General features: G+C 43.9%; 3 protein-coding genes across 6 annotated transcripts in view; 2 read left to right on the forward strand and 1 right to left on the reverse strand.

The window, feature by feature from the left end:
* The window catches only part of LOC128301185 (kinesin-like protein KIF21A), a 32,541-nt gene extending 12,074 nt beyond the window's left edge, over positions 1-20,467 (forward strand). The window contains exons 2-15 of one of the 4 annotated variants that reach the window (XM_053037536.1): positions 6,179-6,317; positions 8,174-8,257; positions 8,330-8,566; positions 8,640-9,108; positions 9,180-9,382; positions 9,463-11,426; positions 12,304-12,529; positions 12,599-12,777; positions 13,969-14,115; positions 15,223-15,367; positions 15,439-15,728; positions 15,803-16,444; positions 16,732-18,136; positions 18,722-18,806. In XM_053037536.1, the coding sequence (XP_052893496.1) occupies positions 6,179-6,317; positions 8,174-8,257; positions 8,330-8,566; positions 8,640-9,108; positions 9,180-9,382; positions 9,463-11,426; positions 12,304-12,529; positions 12,599-12,777; positions 13,969-14,115; positions 15,223-15,367; positions 15,439-15,728; positions 15,803-16,444; positions 16,732-16,894 (4,888 nt within the window). In that variant the 3' untranslated portion in view covers positions 16,895-18,136; positions 18,722-18,806. Of the gene's footprint in view, positions 1-6,178; positions 6,318-8,173; positions 8,258-8,329; positions 8,567-8,639; positions 9,109-9,179; positions 9,383-9,462; positions 11,427-12,303; positions 12,778-13,968; positions 14,116-15,222; positions 15,368-15,438; positions 15,729-15,802; positions 16,445-16,731; positions 18,137-18,721 lie in introns of those variants that run through there. The other 3 variants (XM_053037535.1, XM_053037538.1, XM_053037539.1) reach the window with 3 other exon arrangements.
* A 205-nt stretch (positions 20,468-20,672) lies between these two features.
* LOC128301144 (uncharacterized) lies at positions 20,673-23,106 on the forward strand. The gene is made up of 2 exons (XM_053037477.1): positions 20,673-21,260; positions 21,404-23,106. The coding sequence occupies exons 1-2, from the start codon at positions 20,734-20,736 to the stop codon at positions 22,968-22,970; spliced, it is 2,094 nt and encodes a 697-aa protein (XP_052893437.1). The 5' UTR covers positions 20,673-20,733; the 3' UTR covers positions 22,971-23,106.
* Positions 23,076-24,456, reverse strand: LOC128301146 (ATP-sensitive inward rectifier potassium channel 8-like). Its single transcript, XM_053037480.1, has 2 exons — positions 24,169-24,456; positions 23,076-24,097 (listed from the first exon to the last, which is right to left on the reverse strand). The coding sequence occupies exons 1-2, from the start codon at positions 24,358-24,360 to the stop codon at positions 23,132-23,134; spliced, it is 1,158 nt and encodes a 385-aa protein (XP_052893440.1). The 5' UTR covers positions 24,361-24,456; the 3' UTR covers positions 23,076-23,131.
* Positions 24,457-24,640: the final 184 nt, after the last annotated feature.

The following is a 24,640-nucleotide window of genomic DNA, read 5'->3' on the forward strand; positions in this document are numbered from 1 at the left end:
GCCGCAGCTTGGTTGGGATTGGCGTTTGTTCGCCATCCCTTTGGACGTATTTTTTTTTCGGTGGACACAGATCGACATCGTTGAGGGTTGAGTGACATTGTGCTGCGTTATGAATGGAATGGATTGCCGTGAAAGCACCTACGCACAATAGTTGTACCCTGTACCGATTAACCTTGTTTTTGTTTGCTCTCCAAGCTTGGATGTGCTATTAGCGTTGCTTATTAAACATGCTTTTATTAAAAAAGCTTTATGTTTTCTTCTGCCTCTGCTAATGAGTGAGAAATTTCCCAATACTATGCAACGTTTTAAACTGCTAATTAATCTGGACCGGGAGCGTATTGCAACGCCACAAACAAGGAGAATCAAACATTTGAAAAGATATTATCTCAATTACCTTCCGTTTGCACGATAAAACGACGTCGCTTTCCGTCTCTCGACGCTGACTGATGGGCAATTAGTGGCGAAAAACCTGGTGCCTATATGTGAACCCGAATAATGCTGTGAATGAATTAAATGATAAAACCACCCAGCCCAGTGTGCTGACACAAGATGTTTTGGATGTATTTATCTGCGATGAGAAGATGCGTTTCGCCGAACAGAAGGAAAAAAAAAATACACCAGAAGACTTCCTCCAAATCGCATGCTATTTCGTGTGATAGTTCCCACCGAGGTCAACAGCCCGAAAGGGGAGGTTCACCCTTGTGTGTGTGTGGGTTTTTTTTTGGTGTAAGTTCATCACAACCGCACAAGCGTTTCTTTTGATAAGGTGTGCCTAAGACCAAAGCCCAAAGTTTGGTCGTGGAAAATGGGGAAAAATCTTCCCCTCGACTGCGACTCCGCGGATTAAATTATGTTGCATGGCCAATTAATTACAGCGCCTGCATTGCGGGGACACACGGCGGGGGTGGTTTTCGAGTGAATTGGGGAGTGACGGTTACACGATCTCTAGATTTAAGTGCATAATGTACCGTTCTTTTTTTTTTCGAAGGCGGAAAACCGGGCCAAAGACATGAATGTTGTGACCGTTAGTTGCGTGCATCGGATAAATGTGTAAGATATTCTTTTTGTTATCAGTTTTCCTGATATATCTTCCCGTTTTGGTGAATGTCTTTACCGAGTGGAAGTGATTATTTTAGCTTCCCTTTGTTGCGTTTGTTGTTAATTTGGTGAAATGGTTTCGTGGAAAGTTGGGGGGTTGAAACTCTCCAGGCGACGACGACGGCGATACACGGGCGGCTTAGGGACGCTTATTAAACCGTGTCGAATAGACAATCATATTCATACCCATATAAACATACAACACTGATAGAGTTCGTGTAGCCGAAAGGCACCACTTATGTGCATATTCGCTGTCGATGCATAATTCATCGGTACAAATTTCCATGTTTGACACGCCGATTGTGGGAGCAGCGTTTATTTTCTATTTTCGCTCCACAACACCTTCCATCACTCTTTTTTTGCCTTTCCTCGCCGGGAATCGTAGAATCGATGCCCGCCCGCCCGCCCGCGTGTGTGGGTAATTGGCGGAAAAGGTTGGAAACTTTGCGACGTGAGAATAATTTATGCAACTGTGGACGAGGAGAAAAAAAAGTGTATATGCAAATATCGAACTTATTTGCTTGGGTGGATGGAATGTGAAGGCACCCCCTGTGGGGAGCTTTCGGATAAATGTCCCCGCCCTCCGATGAGAGTAGGGAGAAGACATGCGGAAATGGATAGTTTTGCTAGAAAATTTTCCGTTAAGCAAGGCTGTGGGAAGGTGGGAAGACAACTTTCCGCTTTTGGGGCGAAATATTGCTGTTCTAGTAAATGTTCAATGTTGATTGGTCGGAAATGCCACTGGTTTTGTGTGGAAAGGAAATTAATTTTCTATTGAATGTGGTCGATAATGGAGTAAAACAGGCAGAACACGCGTACATTGGCAAGATTGTAACCTTGACATTGTACCTGCATTGTCAACTCAGCTATCTCTCTTGCCGCAAGGCAATGCGTGCGGCGCTGTAAGGGACGGCCAACGTGCACGGCATACACGAACAACTAAGTGCCATGTTAACAGTGACGTATGCAAAGCGAGGGAACTAATGGAAATATGATTCCCGTAATAGCATGTGCTTCTTATAATCCACCTGGATGTAGAGCTAATATAACATGCTAATTTCTCTGTGAGTTCTACAACATCGCAGTCTTTACATGCGATTTGTCTTTACTTGATTAGAAGATTTTGCAGTTCTTCTGTTTTATCGACACAACAACCTCAAGATGTCTAGAGGCCTACACCAGTTCTTCAACCCGGTCTCGGACAGTCAAGTCTTGCTTACGAGCGATGGCTCCGAATGGGAACTTTGGAACGGTCCTGTCGTGTGAAGATCAGCGCCGCTTCCAATATACCATCGAACCGCCCCAGGTTTTGCGAATGATTTTGCGTCTAAAGGTGTCAAAAATATCCAGTAATATCCAATAGTATATAATATAGTAATAGTAATAAATAACGCAGTTACAATAATTCGCCTTTAAAACAACACGGCAATGACCTTCAGTTCGAGCTTCTGACTGTACATCGTCGTTTAGGGAATGACTGGAAAGTATTTGAACGACGAGTTCGTTTATCAAACATTAATTTGTGAGCGTATTGATAAAAGCAGTTCTTATCTAATGCTCAAGGTGAACATGCGTGAGGTCTATCTAAAAAACGTGCCAGGTGTATTGATGGTAGTGCACGATTAGGCCCATGGCTACTGGAAATTATTCATCGCATTTGTGGGATCGTTTCGGTGTATCGTAACATCAAGTCGCGTTTGTTGACTCACTGAGCTTTTGTAATAATTCTTTGGGGGATGGATGCAATTGTATTTGTGTTTATACCGTCGTGATTGAACGAAACCTTTCCGAACGTGATTATGAAGCCTCCCATAAACACCTCAACCTAAGTAGAATAATGAGTCATGTAAGTGGATCTGTTTCGCATTTGCCGTAGTGTTTTGTTTTTATTACATGTGAATTTATAAATCCTCACTGTTTGCGCTTCCCACGAGACCCATAACGGGTAACGATAGATAATTTGGTGCACAGAAAAATAGCGGATAGCGGTGGTGGCAGACGTGGATCACGAGTCATCATTCGCTGATTGCATATCGCCCCCTAGAGCATATCCTATTCCTCATCACGCATGCATTATGCGTTCAGTGCACCCCGAGTTGGGAAGCCTAGCTTCGTGAGATTTTTCACATGCGCCGAAGAAAGTTATCTGTGAAAGTGGGCTCTTGCGATTATTATTTGCAAGATGAATTGGTGATTGATGCTTTAGGTGTATTGAGAATAGCTGGCAAATAGCTCATAGCTGGATGAGATAAGAAAGCTGAGACGGCCGGCTGGTGTAGTGGTAGCGACGCCGATCTTCACACGACAGGACAGGAATAAAGTCTCATGCGGACCAATGGGTGAATAAAGTCAAATAAGACCGGAAGTGGGTAGACCTCTTGAGGTTGTTGTGCCGATAAAGAGGAAGAGAGGTGAATTTGTTGTCGAGCGCGAAAATGGCGAGTGCTAGCCTGACTCGTCTGTGATGCAAAGCTCGCACGTACTTAACACCGCTCACATGAAACACCATTAACTTGGGAAGTGGATTATTTAATGAGGTGTACTCAAGACTACTTGAAGGGATTTAATTAGTCCAAAATTGTACTTCCAAACAAAGATCCAATCTTAAAGATGTCGGTTCTGTTTAATTCTCTCAGACAAAAAGCCAAGATATGCAGACCAAGAATTTGCGTGGCACGTTGATTGAACAATGATGTCATTGCTATCGAAAGGTACAGTGGAAGCAAACTAATGGAGAATAATTATTCGCCACGTTACGAGACCCTTTTCCAGTTTTGACGGGACCTGACGGGGAGGGGAGTTCGTTTCCTGTGTGCAATTCCCAAAAAGGCGAACGGTGTTGCCGCCGCTGTGCATTTGGTTGAACAAACGGTTTATGACTTCTGGTTCTGACCGCTAAGACGGCGCTTACACCCGGTAAGGAAGCAGATGTGCATAGAAAAAGGGCAACAATATAAACGAGCATCGCGGGAGGGATATACAGTTTTATGCATGCACTCCCGTTGCACCAACCGAAGCTGTCGGTGTAAAAACTATCAAATGCAGTAAAAGAAGACAAAAAAACAACCCCTGCTGGCGTGTCTAGTCGCGCGTTTGTTATGTGTCCTCTGACGATGTGGCGCGCACGTACTGTGTGGAAGCGTGTCCCGAGTGTCGTTGTGGTAAAAATGTCAAGAAAAGGCCATAACGCCCCGTTTAGCTTGCCTCACATTTCCTGTTATAATATTTCGGTATCGTGTTCAGCAGATGAAACTTTGTCTTCATTCGTGCGGACATTCGGCTGCGGAGATGGCGTTACTTGATACCAGCAGCTCCAGCTCACCACTGTCTCAACTCGTTTGATATCAGCCGTAATCAGGATTTATAGTGGAGAATGGGGATGGTGGCAAATCTGGACACCGATGCCACGTGTGTCTGGCAAAACTTAATCAGCAAAAGAGGTTCCGCTCTGCTGAGGTTTAAATTACGTTTCGAATACCTCTCGAACGTGTGTTTTCGTGGAAAATGGTGTGCATAAGTCATGCCCTTATGAATCCCATTCCGACTGCTCAGCTACCTTTACATCCTGCGTCTCAAATTACTTGCGGTTTGTGCTACTGGTTGTGAAGGAATGGGTTTTGCACCGGATTTAAATTCGGCAGGCGATATTCGGCTTTCGGGTTTCCTTTTTGAGATGCTGCGCTGTTGCTTTAATCTATAACACGAATGCATTCTACGCTCACCAATTGATCGCTAAAGTCTCTGGAGAAAGAAAATTAATGCGCACGTACCACGTCGTTCACGACGGATCACGTTTGTGTCATTATTTATGGATGGCTGGTCGTGATTGAAGTTCTGATGAGATTTTAATAGTTTTACGTTTGGCACTTTACGTGTCTTCGTCTCTCTTACTAAGGGAAGTAAAGAAAAAGAAATGTATGCAACAAGTTCAATAATTGAAAGCGCTTAATCAATGTATAGTAATCGATCATACCCGACATTGATCAAAGTTTACAAAATGGCGCCCTACTTGTAGAATGTATCAATCAATGCCACCACTGTCGATAACGATAATGGCACTCCACATCCTGCGGTTCCAAACAGTGGTTTAAATGGTCTGGATATTAGTCCGAGGTAATAAATGCACAAATTCAGTATGTTAGATTTCCTGCTCTGCCAAAACAACAATCCTGTACGTCGACGAAATGTCCACAACCACTAACCAACAGCAACGGTTTGCGATCTGTCTGACTGCGGGCGTTCCCTAAGGCAATGAAGCAACGCTGAATGAGAAGCTGACTGTCGAAGCCGTTTTAATCTTCCGGTATGTGAAGCGCGACGTTGTGTCTACTTCCTCGAACCACCAGTCACCAGTTTATATCAATACTACCCAACCCCCCACAATGCAACGATTGCGCAGCAGCGGACAAAGACTGACTGAGTTTTATGCAAAACTTTTAATACGTTTTAGGGGGCATATACGTAAAGTGAGGAGGGAAGGTTTGAATTTCCTATTGCCTTTGTCGAAGGAGGTCTTGTTGGAGCGTTTTGCCCGAGTAGTATTTCCCGCTTATGAATTTCACATCAAGAACCGTAAAGGCAAAGGAGGAAGTAGTGGGTACCGGGTTGCAACAGCCACGAAACATGGTGGCAGACACATGTGTGTTGCTGCCGCCAGGAGGAGAGGAAAAAAAGGTGACCATCCCGTTGCAATGACTTTGACCGCTAATTCAATTAATTTGCATATACGTGCGGAAACTTTACCCCAATCATCGTGGCAACGAGGTGTAGCAATCTCCCTGCTAAAGCAGCTGTTCCTTGGAACCACCACCAGGCCCAGTGAGCCACAGTGCCTTTGTACTACTGATCTTTGAACTTCCCACAACCACCAACCCGTGTGTTCCATCCGTGTGGTGTGAACATAAACATGAGAATTGCAAAATTAACCGTTAATTCTGTGTACAAACATTTGGTGTCCACCGGTTCGCGTGTACCTCGTGTATCTCAGTTACAGCATATTTCAGCCATTGCTTACCCGCGCCCGGACATGCAACTATACAGCTTACTGATGTTTTCTCCCCTTTTCTCGACATCGTTTCAGAATTCGTCCACAGATACCGCGTGAGCTAATCGATATGTGCCGGGTGTGCACACAGGTCACGCCTGGTGAGCCGCAGGTTTTGCTCGGATCCGATAAGGCCTTTACCTTCGACTATGTGTTCGATATGAGTACGACGCAGGTAAGTGTTAACATACCGCACCGGTACGCCAGATATCCAAGATAGTGGGCAGAGGATGGTGGCGTTGTCCATGAGCTGCTGGTGTTTGGGATGTAGTTGGGAAGGGGTGTTCTTTCTTCTTGCGTTCGTTGCGTAGGACGTCGGATCACTTCCACAGCATGGTCAGGTTAATGCAGTGGTTGGCCTTCTTACAACAAAGCAGCGAAGAGAAATCAGCTGAGCAACAATGCGTTGAATCTGCGTCCGTCCAATTGCATTGGGAGAACGATTTGTTACCGCGGTAACACAACCAATCGATTGCCGTTGAAAACCCCTGCAATCGATGTTGAATGTTGTTATCGTTGTAGGGCACAGGTGTGTTGGTTTGATGATAAGCGATAACGATGCACTTACTAGCTACGCAAAAAGTGCCGATAGAATTGAAACGTAAAAAAGATCTTATTTATTTGCTCTATCCAAATATTTGTTCTAACAGCATTGTACCGACAGACTGTTTGATTTGCCTTCTTCTATACCCCATTTCTCTCCTGTCCTATAGCTGTTAGTCCTTTTTGCAATCTTTTGATGCATTGCAGTGTTGTTGTGTGTTTGTGAGGAAGAGATCAAAAAGATCTCTGCTTTTTGTTAAAAATGCAAAAGAACTCTTTCTTTTGCGCATTGTTTTTAGGTGACAACTGCCTCGTCGTTGGTGGGAATAGATGAATTGAAGGTGGAAAAGGGCATGAAGCTGTAGATAGCTCGCTTATAATGGTACACGTGTAGTTTGTTTTTTGCATCATCGAATAAATAAACGGTGGTTGAGAACAGTCGCTGGAACTTCTGGAGCATCGCGACTGAAAGGAAACAGTATGAAATGAATCGTTTGATGGGAATTGTTCATTTCCAGACAACATCGGGATGTGCATGATGTATGTGGTTCTAGAACCTACTTCCAGCATGATAGTAGTACATGCAAAGAGTCTCACTCGACACGACACTTTCATTCGTTCGCGTAAGAGAGATATTAACAATACAGCAATAGAACGTCCAAGATACTGCGAGGAGGTAGCTGCCCGTCATGGCATTATAAACTACCCAGCCGACGGATGTGCTCGCAATGAGACGTCGTTTGTCGGCCGTAGGTATTGTTGATGCATTTATGGAAAAAAGTAGCAACTCCAGCAGCTCGCAGTATGAGGCATCGCTGCCACATTCAAAATATCGTTTGACAGTGGTGGAAACTGTGGCTGTGGCAGTGGAAGTTTAGGAGGTTTGTTTATTTCCGGCAACTGTGCAGGGAACCGCCACGAACCCATTTTGTACATTACCAAATTGTGAACGCACGGAACTGTCGTGTTTGGAGTAACACGCAGCTAGCAGAGAGAGAGCCAGTGTGTACGACCTCCCAGGTTCCATGTTGGGAGTAGGAACCACACGTTGAATGTCGCTAACACAGGGTGAATGGGATGGGATGTATGTGCTGTGTACGTGATTTGTTGCTACGCTTCGTCATACAATATGCAAAGCAAATGATTACAAAATGCTGTCTTTACGGTGGTACACAACAAACCATAGCTGGAGCGAGGTTAGGAAAAAAAAAATCCAGCACTTACCACGAGGTTTTACTTATTCGGTATGAAATGGCAGATTTCGTCCGATGTATTACCAGAATGAGATGATGCTGACTAAGGAAAAGTCTCGAAGCATTACAGGATCAGAATATGTAGGTCATATGAAGTTCAGTGTGAAAAAATGTCCATAAAGAAGTAAAAATAGCTGTGTATGTTTGTATCACAAAATGGAGTACGATTGCAAATATTTATTTTTCTTTAACTTGACCACATATATTTGATCTATCGAAATTGTTTGTTTTGCAGGTATCAGTGTACAATAACTGCATCGAAAAATTAGTAGATGGAGCTCTTCAAGGGTATAATGCTACAGTGTTGGCGTATGGACAGGTAAGCTAAGCGATTAACCGATACGATTAGTTTAACTGATCTAAATATATCTCATATTGTATCGTATAACAGACCGGATCTGGCAAGACATACACAATGGGCACTGGATTTGAACGTGCCGTACCGGAAGCACAGGAAGGTATCATCCCACGAGCCGTGCGACATCTGTTCGAAGGCATTGCACAGTTACAGCAAAATCCATACGACGAGAACGGGACATATCTGGGTGCCGTGACGTTCAGTGTGGCAGCACAGTTTATGGAGCTTTACAACGAGGAAGTTATAGATTTGCTCGACCCGTACAATAAAGTAAGTTGCCACTAGAGGGATGGATATGTGGTTTTGTGATATAGTTGCTGCAACTTATCAATTCCATTTACAGGGTGCACGTGTGTTTAAGATTTTTGAAGATTCATCTGGCGGGATTTCCGTAGCAGGTGCTACCATAAAACCGTTGGCCGGTCCGCAAGAGGCGCTTAACTGCTTGCAGCAGGGCGCTCTGGCACGTACGACCGCGTCCACTCAGATGAATGAGCAATCTTCGCGAAGCCACGCACTGTTCACAATACTAATTCGAAGGCAGCGTGTCATGACAGCAGAACAGTGTGGCAATGCGGATGGTGACACGGAAACGCTTACCTCAAAATTTCATTTCGTCGATCTGGCTGGTTCGGAACGGCTGAAGCGGACGGGTGCCACGGGCGAGCGGGCTCGCGAAGGAATCTCCATCAACTGTGGTCTGTTGGCGTTGGGCAACGTAATATCAGCGCTGGGAGATAAAACTAAGAAGGTGTCCCATGTACCGTATCGTGATTCGAAGTTGACTCGATTGCTGCAGGATTCGCTTGGAGGTTAGCTGGAGATGTTTTGATATTTTAAGTTCGATATTTTTTCAACTGATAAACATATTATCTTTTTCCAGGAAACAGTCAAACAATCATGATTGCTTGCGTATCGCCAAGTGATAGAGATTTTATGGAAACGCTTAACACGCTCAAGTATGCCAACCGAGCGCGAAATATTAAAAACAAAGTACAAATTAATCAAGATCAAAGCTCGCGGACCATATCTTTATTGCGGCGTGAAATTGCCAATCTACAGCTCGAAATTCTCGAATACAAACAGGTACGTAGAATGCATAAACGTGCTCTTATGTGAGTAAGTGTTAACAAAAGCGTGAACTATTTTAAACTTGTAATTTTCAGGGCAAACGTAGCATTGATGCAGATGGTAATATAGCGATATCAGATGTGTCACTTGAGAACGAGATGCTATCGCAAGACAACAAGCGGCTGCAGCAACGAGTGAAGGCGATGCAAGAAACAATAAACGCGCTAACGGAAAAGAACACAACGCTGCAGGCACAGCAGACGATTGCTTCGCTGAACAAGGCCTCTGCCGCCGGTGCCGGTGCTGACCCGTCAAACGAGACCAATGACTCTAGTCTGATCTCCACTTCAGGTGGCAATGAATCAGCAATGCAAGAACTGATCGTTGGCTATATAAGTGAGATAGAGAAGCTAAAGGCTAAATTAATCGAATCAGAACAAATGTTCCAACAGTTCAAAAAGGCAAAGAACTCACAGTCCAAGCTGGGCCTGAAAGCATATCCGTTTATTGAGGATAATCCGGAAACGATGATCAACCTACTAAAGCACGAAATGGAGAAAGAACGTGAAACCCTGATGTCTCGATCGTTGCCGGGGCTGGAAAATGAATCTAGCAGTTTGGAACAAAATTCGGACAGTGATTCCGATACGGAATCCGACGATAAGGCCGAAGATTTGCGGGCGGAAATATTTGACGTCAACTCCGACATTGAACTGAAAGCGCGCCTTATTGAGCAGCTCGAAGAATCTCAGCAACGGTTGCAAATTATGCGCCAGCAGTACGAAAAGCAATTTAACCTAATGAAGGAAAAAATTTCCAATACCGAACGTGAACGGGATGAAGTACTGGCCACTATAGGTAACGGAGGAATGGGTGCTAATAACAACAAGGGACAAAACACAACCAATGAGTCTGCTATTAAGCGCGTGAAGGATGATTACGAGCGGAAGCTGAACGAGATGCGCCGCCAGTTGAATCATTTCCAAGCGACCAATAAAGAGCATCTGCGACTGCAGCGTAATATGCAGGCACAGGATGCAAAGATTAAAACGCTACGTGGAGAGCTGGCAGAGTTGAAGCAAGTAAAAACGCGACTGATGAAGAAAATTCAGGAGGAAAGCAACCGGCACAAGGAAATGGAGAGTAAAAAGACGCGCGAAATCGCGCAACTGCGAAAGGAAACCAGAAAGCATAAGAATATGATAAAATCCTTGCAGGCACAGGGTGTCGCCAAGGATCAGGTACTGAAGCGAAAGACTGAGGAGGTTTTCAATCTACGAAAATCGCAGCGCGGTGTAATGAGCTTAAAGGCGGCCGGGCGTGTACCGGCTACTGCTACCATAAATAGCATGCTGCAGGGCACTAAACGATTCAAGATGCGGTGGGAAGAGCTGCAGCGTACGATCATGCGAGCGGCCCGTTCGCGACAAGCAATACTGGAGCTGGAGATGGAGCTAGACCGCGTTATGCAGGAGCGTGATATGCTTTGTCGTGATTTAAACAACGTGCGGCATCGCAGAAAGGATAATGCAGAGTCAACGCTGCACGATCTGGTGTCGGAGGAAGACACATTAATTGCAAACATGAACTATCTGCACGATACGATCGACGAACTACAAAAGTCCATCATCCAAATAGAGGACGGCAAGGACTTGAACACTGAGCACGCAATGCTGCAAACCATAATGGATAACATCGGTACCGTTGATGAGGCCAAGTTTATGTTGCAGCGAGTGTGTAGCATTACCATTGGGCATGTTTGTGAGGCGGGCGTGACACAATCTAAGCTACGCGAACGAGATGCACTGCTTACGGAACTTCAACGGGATACCAGCGTCCAGGAGCAATTGCTGCAGTACATTTTGACGCGCGCACCAGCAACTTCAACGTCGGAAACTAGCTTCAGTTCCGCGCAATCGGCCAACTCGTACGTGACCCAGTCGCAATCGAATTTGTTGGAAAATGGCGAACCACAGCCGTCCTCATCGCAGTACCGTTTGCCACACGTTGTTGATTCTACGACGCGAAGCCCTTCACCAAGCAGCAGCAACACAAATCTGTGAGTAATAATATGCGTAATAGTACGTTTGCTCAATCGGCTTACCATCCATCAAATAGCGCGCACACGCACGCAACACCTGCAAGCTTTTTTTCTTGGTTGGTGCGATGGATGTGTAAATGTGTGAGCGAGTTTGTTGCACAATAATTTGTTGGCTTTTTGAAATGACGCAATAGTTTTGTATTTTAGCAAAAGTGCTGCTATCTCCTGAATCCTGACTGGGTTTCGCTAACTTCTTGTAAATGTTTTTACTCGCAAGACTTTCTCGTCGCTCTCTATGTGAATTTTTTACATAACCAAAGAGTGAAATAGTTCAAAATTGTCATAAAATGTTATCATCTATTTTGCTTTAATGTTTTCACAGTTATCGAAGATATTCGCATGTGTTCCTAAATCGAATGAACATTGGTTATGAAATTGTCAAATATAAGTCTCAATCTGATTTACTCCAAGCCTCATTAACCGAATGAAATATTAAGGAAGGATATTTGTGGCTGACTCTATTTGGATAAATTTAGTTTATGATGAAATATGTTGAAGATCAATGCGATGCAACAATATTTTCGTTTATGTTTCCATTCACGAACTTTTAACTGAAATTATGTGGATTTGTATTAAAAGCTCTTTTATTGTTAGTTTTTTTTTACATTACGAATTGTTTTAGTTTTAAGATTTGTGTTTCTATTTTTATCTTTTCTTTCTTTTCTTTTCGGGTTCTTCAATTCGCTTTTTCTATCGTTCCCTGGTCTAAATGCACATACCTCTATCCCCGTCATTTTGTGTTTGTTCCATTTTCGTTTCACTCGGCTCCGTCCGTCTGTTATGTCCCCGCGGTCCTTTAAATATGCATTTGGGGGTTTGAATGAAAAAAAAATAGCGATTCTATCGTCACCTACAGGAACTCCTCGAAACAAAGACGAAACCCTGCCGTGGTGCCTTCGGTGGCTGCCATTCAGGATTTGCTGTACGGCAGCAGCTCCGGCTACCTCGGTCCGGCCGGTGACGGTGCTGGCATGCCGGATAGGAATAGCAATGCCAGCGCCGGTATCGGCTGTACCGGTGCTAGCAACGGAGTGAGCGGTGGCGGCAGTAAGCTTGAAAAAGTGGGTATTTGTATTTATCTCGAGGATTCCGCAGATGAAGATGACACGAAGCACCCGCCCTCTCTGCAGGACCGGCACGACAGGTCGGACGTTATGACCCGCTCGTACACGATACTGGACGGGGCGATGGATCCAGTTGCGGCTGCTAATGCCGGTCTCCCAATTGCTCCACCGCCGCCGGTGGTTCCCGTACCCGCTCGAACGTTTGTACCGCTTTCGCGTGTTCCAAGTGCACCCGGTTCGCTTAAGTAAGTAGTCGCGGAATGTAAATCTCTTTGGTTTTGAATAATGGGCATTTTGTTATGTATTGACCTTAATCGTACTACAGTTACTGTGTGTGTTTGTGCGTGGAAATGAATATACGGCGATGTTTATCACCGTATTATTGCTACGATAATGTAGCTTGAGTTTGTTTGAAGTAATTGCATTAAAGGATGACCGATCCCGGAATGAGTGCGTTGTGACACTAATCAGAATGCTGCTTCCTTTTTTTTGTATCTCCCGTTTGTTTATCCGCATGTTTGCGTTACGTGGTGCCAGTTTTTTTTTCTTTCCCTTTTTCCCTCTGACGCAGTAGAGCCATTATGTATCGTTTTCCTTTGTTTTAGAAAAATTATGCTGCGTCTGCTGGCCACCATCGATATATTGTATCGTCTGCTACCAATACAGGCCTTTCAAGAGCTTAAACGGCTGCTAGAGAGCAGTTTGGCTACCATCGGAGAACAGTTGCTTCCTCCAACAGTTGCACTGCTGGAGGACCGAAGCAATATCGTCCCTGCAACATTGCACTACCGAGAGCATACCGCTACCAAAAGAGAAAATGGATTGTCTACTAAACACTAAAGCATCTTTGTATGGATGTTTGTAAGGTGCTTTTTTCAACCATTCTATGCAGCTTCTCTTTTAACATTTGTTGGCGTTTGTTTGAAGCAATATTATTGGCCCTTTTGCTTTTGCTCAACTTATTCTCGCTTCCATTGGAAAACTACAATCAAACATTAGTGTTATGACTGCAAACCGATGGATTTGGTATTGTTTTGTTTCTCTTTCCCTTTTGATTTTCCACTGTTTCTTTGCAGAAAGTTGTCTCTCAGGTCAGGATTGCACACAAAGCTTTAAGTTAGAGGTATCTTTTGTAGAATTATATTTAATGCTGGGTATTTTATGTGATCACACACGCCACTGCCATTTGAATAAAATGTTTCTGGATAAATGCGTAGCGTTTAGTTTTTGGAACAATGGTGCAAAAATAAAAGGTTGGAAGTGTTTGGTACCCCTTTTCACAGTTATGTTTCACGCTACACAACCAAGCTTATCCACAACTGTACGCACAATACATAAGCAGTATACATAACAATGTTATGCAATTGAAAACATACGTTTAGCACATATTCAACATACACTTTTGATCACTCAAATACTCGACACACGTCTTGCAGAGGTCTTCAACCGCACCAGGGCATATCACGACAGAACAGCACGGCATCGCCGCTGCTTGCCAGAAAATCATTTGAAGCGAGTGCTGCTGCACCACCGTCGCCAAGAATAAGCCGAAGGACCTTCACCAGCAAAATGTCTCCAGGAATGTGAGTATTTATTGATCCAATTGAATTATGATAACTAGTGCGTCCTATTATTGCTAGAAATTTCGTTCAGGTAATTGTGCAGCAAAAGAGATGTGAAATTAAAGTTTTGTTCTTGTAGTGATCAGGAAGCAGTTTGACACTGTGTTATAATGATAGAGGTATACACCTTCCCACTTGTTACCCTTTCAGCGGATTGATAAGTGACCAACAGTTTAAGAACTCGGCAGTCTACTACTACGGCAAACGATGAACAAACACGAAGCTTTCTCGTGATGCCCGCGCGCCGGTGCCTCCTTTCGTGCGGAGGATTTTTATCTACGGTTTTCAATGCTCAAAAAACACGTTACATTAGCGTACCACGGTCCATCGAATCACGACTAATTTTGTAAAATGAATTACTTTTTTTTTAAAGCCTAATTATACTTCGTGGACCAATAGACATCTCTAACAAATGTTTAAGATACTTGATGAAAAGACTAGAATTAGATCGAAAACTTAATGGAATCTTTGTTGAAATTTTTTGTAATTTAGCTCTACTACACTGGAGTCAATAAAATAGTGCATATTTGTTATTGATAATACTAATGTACGAGAATGCTTCGTTGTTCCAACTTTTACAGTACTGTCACTGTTGCTTTGGTTTTAATTCTGGCATGATCATATGATCGTACATAATTTGAAGTTTGGAGTGTTTCTGTACGCCTGATGCTTATAGCTCTCTAGCAATGAAGTTGTTAATTTCGACGATAAACAACGTATTTTCGAGAAATTTTGAATGCCTGTAACCATATTAATCATTTGCTAAAATTGTTTCATTTTCTCCACCATCTGCTTCATCATCACCGTTGCGAATGACTCCAAACTAACCAAACATCGTGCTGGAACGGACCCATGTGACCCGACCGGATGTTTAACCGAAACTACCAAAACCCGTGCTTTTGTTACATATGTGTGTGTGTGTGTGTGTTTTCTTAAAACTATTGTCCTTTTTGCTCAACTGATCTGCTTGCTTAACAATACAATCGACATGCCAAACGATTACACACATTAAAAACAACTTAAATGCACCCGTGCACACACAACTTGCACTGATCGGCACGTCTGCAGCGAGGACGCAAGCGATGTACCTACGTCACCACCAGTTTATCGGCGTGGTATCTCACGCGAGGATAACGGGGACGTATTTTCCCGACTCGGAGCCGGTACGCAGGACCCACAACCCGGAGGAAACATTAAAGAGCTCAATGGAAGGGTAAGTATCAATCGGAACACGTAGCTGATAATCCCGTAGAAGATACACGAAGGCCATTGCTCTCTTTCCAGTATAAGGCTGGTTCTCCGCTTATCTGTACGCATGTGGTCGAAGGACACTCGAACTCGGTACTGTCGATCAAGGTGAGCAATCAGATGCTCTTCACAGCGGCTGCCGATCGGACGGTGAAGGTTTGGGATTTGCGAGCGAATTCTACGCCACACTGTTTGACTGGGCATCTCGGTCCGGTAGCAGCAGTTGAGTATGATCGTGTGAACAATCTGCTCTTTTCGGCCTCGGGAGCCTTCGTCAAAGTGTGGGATCTGCGGAGCAGCAATATTCGTCCAATAATCACGCTATGGTAAGCGTATTACAAGCTGATCTGTGGGGAATTAAAACAGTGGACATATATTGACTTAATGCTTTTTTTTGTAGTTCATCCGGCACGACTTTACCGGCTAATGCAACGCTATCCGACCTAGTGCCTGGTGAATGTTCCATTACGGCATTAACGATGGGGGCATCCGGTAAACTCTACACGGCAGCTTCCGACAAAGTCCGGTTCTGGGATCTACGTCAATTCTCTTGCCTCGGCCGATTGTCCGGTGGGCATCAAGCTGCCGTGATGTGTTTGACCGCTTGGGAGGGGCCCAACAATACCGACCTGGTAGCGACCGGATCGAAAGACCACTACGTGAAAGTGTTCGAGGTGAACTCGAGTGGTGGTGTCGTTCAGCCGCTGCTAAATCTGGAACCGCCGCACTACGACGGTGTGCAGGCATTGGCCGTCGCGAACGATGCAACCGGTGTTGATGCGGAACTGTTTTCCGGGAGCCGCGACTCCGGTATCAAAAGGTGGGACCTGCGTAACGGGGAGCTCAAACAGTCGCTCAACAATGCCCACAAAGGTTGGGTGTCCGGGATGGCCATCTACGGTGATATTTTGTTGTCTAGCTGTCGCGGTGGCGTTGTGCGGCTGTGGAATATTAAAACTTGCGACAGTCTGGCCGAAATGAAAACAGAACAATCGATCAACGACATCGTGACGAGCGATAATCGTGTATTTACAGCATCGAAGTGAGTATTTTTCTACAGTTTTGTTACGCAATTTATGTACTTGTTCATTTTTTTTTTGTTTGTTTTTGTTTCTAACCTTATCTTTCTTTACATTTGAACGGAAATTTTTTAATCGATTTTGTTGTTTTTAAACAGTTTGTTAATGTTAAGCGGTGTGTGGTGTGGACGATGGTTTGGTTTTACGGTTCTCTTTTCCCTTTCTCTTTTTCTCTTCCTGTTCTTGTTCTCATTTGCTTGTTTCATAAAATCGCTCTACCGCCCAACAATGCAATGCATTCTCACAATAGTTCCGGTGAGGTACGGATCTGGCGATTTGTAACCACCGATTGGGATTCGCTGAATGCATCTTCCTCTGGTGCAGGATCAGTCGGCGTCGGTAGCAATGGTAGTGTTTGTGGCACTGTAAACGGTGCTACTGGTGGTGGCGTTGGTACTAAAACGAAGCGCTAGCTGAACTAAATCATGACCAATGATACATGTCGATTCAATGCAACCAACTTCAATAATGGCTTAAGCCAGACTTTAACATTTTTAAACATAATATCCGCCCTTATATCTAGCATGTACCGTTATTAACTGTAGTTCGTAGGACTATTTCCAGTTCCTTATGTGATAGTTCATGTTTTGCGGAAGCAACTTATAGTGCGGCTAATAAAAACTACTTCTAAACTGAAAGGTAGAATAGAGAGCACGCCATTTCCGCACCGCTAAGCTTAACCATAAACGATGCCAGGGATTAGAGAAGACTTATAATGTAGAGACTGGATGGATGTGATTCATCTGTGACAACCAACTAATGATCAAAAAGCGTAGATAAGGATAGCAAACGGATGCCACTCCATCCTAAAAGGATCTTACGCTGGCTGATGTCATATTTTAGCATGTCATAATTTATCAAATATTGTGTCTATTACTTACAGACTCTGTAGTCCATTAATACTTTACTTGACTAAATCGTATGAACGTTTGAATAACACTTATCATTTCCCTAATTATACGAATACTCATACCTTAAAGTTGCTTTAACAGAATATTCTGCAGGAAAACATTGAAGGCACTTGTAGTAACCAGATAACAGAGTTGTGGCGTGGACAGATAGAACAACAGATAGAAATATCCTTGCAAGAGTGAAGGGCTCAGAATGGCTAGGTAAAAGGAAGTCTGAAAGATTGTTTGAAAAAGTTTGTTCCAGATGGACTGATTAGGGTAGTAAGGACTGTTTCAGCGTTTTTTTTTCTCATAGCTCATCGGTTTCATTCATCTGTGCTGTTGATGGTTGTGCTGTGGAAATTTGGCAGTTTAGCATAGGCCTGGAGCTTGTACATGTGTGCTGTTATGTTGCCAAATTGAACTGATGCACGTTTCCCGTTTCTATATATTTTAAATCGAAAGGATGTGGGCAAAATTAATCATCTGGCTGATGGCACTGGTATGGACTCTACAGATGGTAGTGTTCTTCTTCTGTCCCATTAGCTGCCAGTCAAGAGCATAGGGCGATTTTGAGCGATGAGAGCAAAGCACGATAAGGTAGCACGATATTCGTTGACCCGCTGTGGGTGTACGGTCCTTAAATGGGATTGCCAACGCAAAACAAAAAACATTCCGTTTCAGTTACGTTCTAAGACAAATGTAAGCTCTGTGGCCTATCCTGTTACTTGTGCGTTCAACTTTGCGATAAAATTCGATTGACTTGTAAGTTTTTCTTCAAGTGTTCACTTCATGTGTTCGATTCTTTATGCTCGTGTTGTTATCACATGTATCGTTAACAGCTTTATGTTTATGTCATCTTTTTTCAATGTGCTTGCTACCGTTTTTTGTTAAGCTCATACGGCTTCTTCTAACGTTTTAACAATTTAAAAGCTCTCTAAAAAGTATGTTTGCTTTGAAATAAAAATGTTGGATAAATGCTTTCCAATTCATTCCTTAAAACATACATGGAATTACGATATGAAACTAGCTTAGACTTATTTTCACTGTAAAAAACATAAAAATGTATGATTTTTTTCCTCTTAACCTCTGAATTCCGCGATCGCTGCCATTTTATGCTAGTCATTTGTAATTTTGGCAAGTACATGATATAATATTTCCTTCTTGACCTTCCTTTACACACGAACAATTGAATGTCTTGCTGTTCTTGCCATAATTGATCGTCACACATATCTACACCGCTTCTGCTTGATGTATCATATTTTCTCACTCGGGATTTTGCCGTTGATATTTTTTTGTTTGTAAAATTTAATCTAATGTTTTGTTTCTCTTCCATGACGCCATTTCCAGTGATGGAAAAGTTCGCTTGTGGCGCGTTTCTTCCTCGATTCGACGACTAGGACCAAACGAGAGTAGCATATGACGCCAGCGCACGGAAGCGATGCCTGAATCTGGCCGGGCAATGTTCCACAGACAGAGCAGTATGCGCCAAAATAGTATGACCCAGTCGGCGGAGAACTCGAGAGTTCTCGGTGACGGCAGGGCAGCATTACCAATGACACGTAGTGGCTACAACTCATCCTCCAATGTATCCTCCTCAACGGTGGTATTCTCGTCATCGTCATCATCCTCCTCGTCATCTGCACCCATGACAAACGCTTCCGTGCCTCCCTTAGCTACAGGTAGACCATTAGTGCCCAACAGTACCGCGACCGGTTTGGCATCGGTGTCCAACTCGTTGCGAAATAGTAAGCTATATCGCAGCCTAAACCACAACTATCTCAGTATTTTGAATCGCACAAATCGAAGGTAGTTCCTACTGGGGCTGTTGGCTGGATGGATATGTTATTTTCAGTCGCTAAATGCTATTATCATTTTGCTATTCATTCATACCAATTATTTTCTGCTCATCGGCCGCCCTACATTAAGAAAAAGAGTATACATTCCCAGTGGGACCTAGTTTGGCAGCTCGAGCATTCTTTTGTGTACATATACATATTCATTATCAGCTTTTGTTTGAGGATTAATACTGAAACATTGAGCTTGGCTAACAGTAGCAAAACATCGTTTTTTTACGTGATATGTAACTATATTTTTTCACAAAAAACCAAAACGTCCTGTAATCATGCAGAACATGACATTTAATTTGTAATAGATTTTTCCCTCATCCTAAGCATACGTTAGGATTTGGTTCACATTTCCGCACTGTTCAATTGTATTATCATACTATCAGATCAATGTTCATTTACCCCAAATACAGATGAAGTTTAATATTGGTTGTGATTTTAGTTTGTAGGAGAAACCGATTTGAGTATTCGCTTATTTCGTTTTCATCGCTTATACTCCACCTATTATTACCTAATCAATTAGCCAAGACCGCTTTCTACCGACATTTTATTAATCTTTCTGAAATTGAAAGAGCAAATATTTGTGTTTGAAGGCAGTGATAGATTAATTAAAATGACAATTTATGCCTAATTTACCAGTATTCTCAGAACGTGTAAGCAACAACGATAAAATTTACCACGTTGCAACGTTTAAGTATTGAATAAGTTCTTCTCCCACATACCCCCTGGCGATCAGTATTTTGTTGCTATTTTGGCAAAACAAATCCTTTCCCGGTTTAGCATCGTGTAAATTGTACTCATTTAAGGCAAAACATTTCCGTGTAGTAAGATGTAGGAATTGCAGTTTTTCGTCGATTGATTGTTTTTGCTACAAAATTCATATCGTCCGACTGCAGTCCGATAGAGAACTGTGAAAATGTGAGAGAAACATGGGAAAGGATCGAAATGATTTACAAAAGAATACAGGTACATTACAGGCGCGAGGAAGTATGTTTAGAGTTTGTGAATGTATAGATGGAGTTGGCATGTGGAATATTTAGGACTGGCAGATAAATGTTATGTAATTATGGTCGATTGTTGAGTGTATACTACATGGAACAGTGTATAAAACTCGACCAGCGCAGTACAGATGCTACGTAGGAACGTTCGAAATGAATAAACACAAGAAAATATCTTACTAATTTTGAAAATATGCAGTGTCGTCAATTATAAACATTTTGTTTATTTGGAAAAAAATATATGTATATGGTATCGATGAATTGTTTATTCCGTTTGGATGAACTGTCAATTCAAATGGGTTGCAATGATGACATTTGGATAGCTTATGCCACCTGGGTCGATCCACAACAAACTGTCATCGACACAAACATTCAAATGTACGCGGCTTTTTGTGCGTAAGAATTCGTCGCAAGCGTTTGTTTGTTTGGGTTCACCCGTTGCGAAGGGTTGCAGTATATAAAGTGCCTTTTTTCGTGATACATTTGTGAATACTTTTATTCGCCTTGTAGCGCCATCATGTCGGAAATTGTGTCGTGTGCGAAAGATACACAGCTTCACAGCTTTCCACGGCTAGAGCAGCTTGCCAGCAGTGTCCATGTCGGTATTAATGGTTCTTACTGCCAGTTTTTCGGTTCCTCGAAGCTGTTCGTGCGGGCCAACAAAGACTGGGGCATTGAGCTGTTGCGGATCAAACCGAACGCGGATCACCAGCCGGATGAAGCTGATAAAATGGGAGACAGTGGTCGCACGATTGCAAACGTGAAGAAGATCATGATCGACAATCTGTACTGTGTCGCCTGTCCGAAGACCGCTGGCAAGGAGGAAATTGCGATCGGCTTGACGACCGGTACCGTACGGTTGATGAATTACAAGAAGGCTAACTTCACAAAACGGTTCGATAATGATAGGATCACCATCGGGGTCACTTTTATGGACTTTAATGCAACAGACGATTTTTTGGCCACTGTATATGAGAATGGGCTCGTGAACATGTACGGCATGAAGACAAGTTCTAAGCTGCATACGTTGGCATTCGATAAGAAGTAAGTGTATGTTGATTTACGAGAAATCTAATCAATAATTGTTTACCCGCAAGCCTTTGGTAATCATAGTGTGTAACTGGATTGGCTGAAAGGGACAACAGGGCTGTTTACTAACTAGCCTACTCGGGTTCTTCTTTTAACAGCACCGTGAAAGCACGGTTTCATCCCACGAAGAGATTCACCATGGCTATAGCCTCCTACAAAGGTGCCGTGCTGCTGTATGACACACAAGCGAAGAAAACTCTCTTCTCCCAAAACGCGGCTCATGCTGCACCGTGTCGCGATGTAGCGATGGTGGAATCGCATCCCGATTATCTGTTCTCAGTAGGCTATGACAATGTGATTAATATTTTCGATACACGAAGAAAGGAATCCGCTTCACAAATTCAGTCAAACTATCCCTTCGAATCGCTGGCGATCGCAGAAGATGGTGTTCACTTTGCCGTGGGCAATCTGAAAGGATACGTGTACGGGTACGACATGCGCAACTTGAAGGATCCGTTGAATATGCAGAAGATTCACCAAAGCTGCGTCAATAGCATTGCATTTGTGCCGCAAACACGTGAAGGATCAAACCGGCGAAGCATGATCGAGTTGGATGAATCGAAAAAGACGACAAAAAGTGTACGGATCAGCGAAGGTGGCCACACCAATCAGCGCCTCGATCGCCTAACGCAGAACGAACCACAAGTCCGCATGAGTGGATCAGATCAGCATGATAGTTTTATAGGAGAGATCGATCTATTTTTGCAGCGCCGTGATGCACCGATCGATTGTTTGTCCCGATTGAGCACATCATCCCGTCTTAGCACGGAATCGCGCAACAGCATGCAGATGGGAGGCAACAATTTGATGGGCTTTCTGGATGAACTATCCGACTGTAATATTGAGCTGGAAACTGCCGAATCAGAGGAGCAAGCACCCTCCGATACATCACCAGGCGTGGACGATAGTTTCGTGAATGTGAATCGTTTGCTTAAACGTGTTAACGGTGATCGCATGTTTAGGAAAGCCCATGGTATGGTCGATAATTTGGAAAACATTCACGAGGAAGGGTCAGAATTTGGAGACGGAACAAGTGAAGAGACACCGAGCAGGAACAGTGATCCTCCTGGGAGCAATAGCCACAACGCACAAAATAACACACCGAGAATTCTGGCCGAAAGTCAACAGGACAACACAGTCGCTTCGCTAACTGACATGAGAAAAATCATTTCAAGCGATGCGGAACCGACCGTTGAAATTAAATCGGATAAGGAGAATCGATCAGTTTTGTCGCTAGGGAGCATCAAGCAGGAACAGCACACTCCGATGGTAGCTGCCACTCCACAAATACCCACTGTAAGTACGGTGGAAAAGCGAAAAGATTCTGCAAAGCCGGTTCAGCATTCATCAGCAGAAGAATCATCGGTTCGTGAAGATATTGCCGATCTTCGCAAAGCAATGATAGAACAGTTTGAGCAGTGCACGTTGCGACAGTTAGATGCCGAGCAAGCCATGAGAAGCCATTTGTGGATGTGTATGTTTAATTTGTGGCGTGAAACGCAAAGCAAGCTGGAATCGTTGGAACAGTACGTTAGTACCGGGTTGGGACTGTTGCTGCCGAGGGACGAATTTGCGCAACAGTTTCTCAGCATGCGGGCGGAGAACGAATCTCTGAAGGCTCGGTTAAAACAACTGGAAGAGGAAGGTAATGGGAAGCGGGCGTAAAGGGAACTAAATTTCAGTTTGTGGCCATTTTTAAAAGCAGTTGTAACATATCAGATTCAGCAAGATTGTACATGGAAATATTTTGTTATATTGTAATTTGCCCGTTAATATTTTTTATATATTGCATTAAATAATTTCCTGGTATTGCATTTAGCAAGACATTAAACAGCGGCTGGTTGAGGTTTGTTTTCGGAAGATTCTTCCGTTTGGGTTTCACCGTTCACATCGTTTTGTAATCGCTTCTTCAGAATATCAAGCTGACGGGCACTGCAAAGCGGCGTATCGACCTGTTCGATATCATGCATTCGTTCATTCACAGCCACATAAGATTGCTTCCGTGTGTCGTATTCCACCATATTGCAGAACCGGTGGCCCCAACAAATCTCCGACGGTACGTACGATGTGCGCGCCTGATTAATTTGGCCCGTCGTCATCGTACCGCCGGTAATCGTTATCACAATTTCCAGCCTGCGCTCGAGGAGTTCCGCCGCCGACAGATCGTACAGTGGGCTGTCGCGATCGATCACATGACAGGCGGTAACCGGCCACAGCAACACCAACCGACCGTCGTTCTCGAGCTTCAGGTACGATTCACACTTCTCGATCAGTTCACCTTCAGCGGTACGCTTTGATTCGAGCATAACGGCCGTCACCTTCGTTTCGATCGCATGCTGCCACTTGCGATCGCAGATGCGAAAGACGAAGCAAAGCTGTCCATCCCGCTGACAGATAACCGCTCGTCGGCTAAACTTCATCTCGGATATCTTCTGCGGGGGACGAACCAGCTTAGCGTACACCACACCGAGAATTGCACCATCGATGAGTAATCCCACGATCAGTTGAATCGTAAGCAATCCGAACGATTCGGGACATTCTTCGGTTGGCACTTTCGCCCCATAACCGGTGGATATTTGAGTTTCCATGCTGAAGAGCAGGAAGCCAGGGAAAGTTGTGGCACCATCTACGCAAGGCATAACACCGTCTCCTAGCCGCTCGCCGGTGGTTGGATCTTGCATTAGATCGCCGTGCGCGTATGAGAGAATGTACCACAGACCGGCAAACAGCACCCAGCTGCCGACGTAACTGGCGACGAATACGAGCAATGCGTAACGCCATTGTTCTTCCACCTGCGAAGAGGCAAAGAAACACACGGCTCATCACACGGCTATTTCCAGTGCGCTCGTATCGGTCCACTTACTAATGTTGTCACCAGATCCTTCACAAAACGTATCGATCGTTGCGGTAAGTTGCATGTTCGCACATTTCGCTGACCGATTTTATTCACCACCCGTGTAACGAGCGTTAACTCCTCTTGCAGATCATCCGCCTCACTTGCCTTTGAACGCTTTTCAACAATTTCTGGGATCTTTCTTGAATCCATTGGACTCATCTCAACGATCACTGCATACTGATATGCGCCAGCAGTCGCAGCAGCAGCTTCCAGTGGTGGAATTTGATGCTGGACAACGCGTTCATGATAAGATATCACAACGTTTGGTAAGGTAAGCTGTGTAGGCCGAAAGCTTCTTGATAGATTAATTTAAACACACCGAGGCCGCACTGGCGGATAAGAATTAAGCCAATTGCAAACAGAACGGTCCCATTCGGTGCAAACTGGCGCTGGTGGCTTGAAGATCGAGACGCGGGGTTAAAGATCGTGATGAATGCGT

The sequence above is a fragment of the Anopheles moucheti genome, chromosome 3 (assembly GCF_943734755.1).
Source record: "Anopheles moucheti chromosome 3, idAnoMoucSN_F20_07, whole genome shotgun sequence".
NCBI classification, from domain to species: Eukaryota; Metazoa; Arthropoda; class Insecta; order Diptera; family Culicidae; genus Anopheles; species Anopheles moucheti.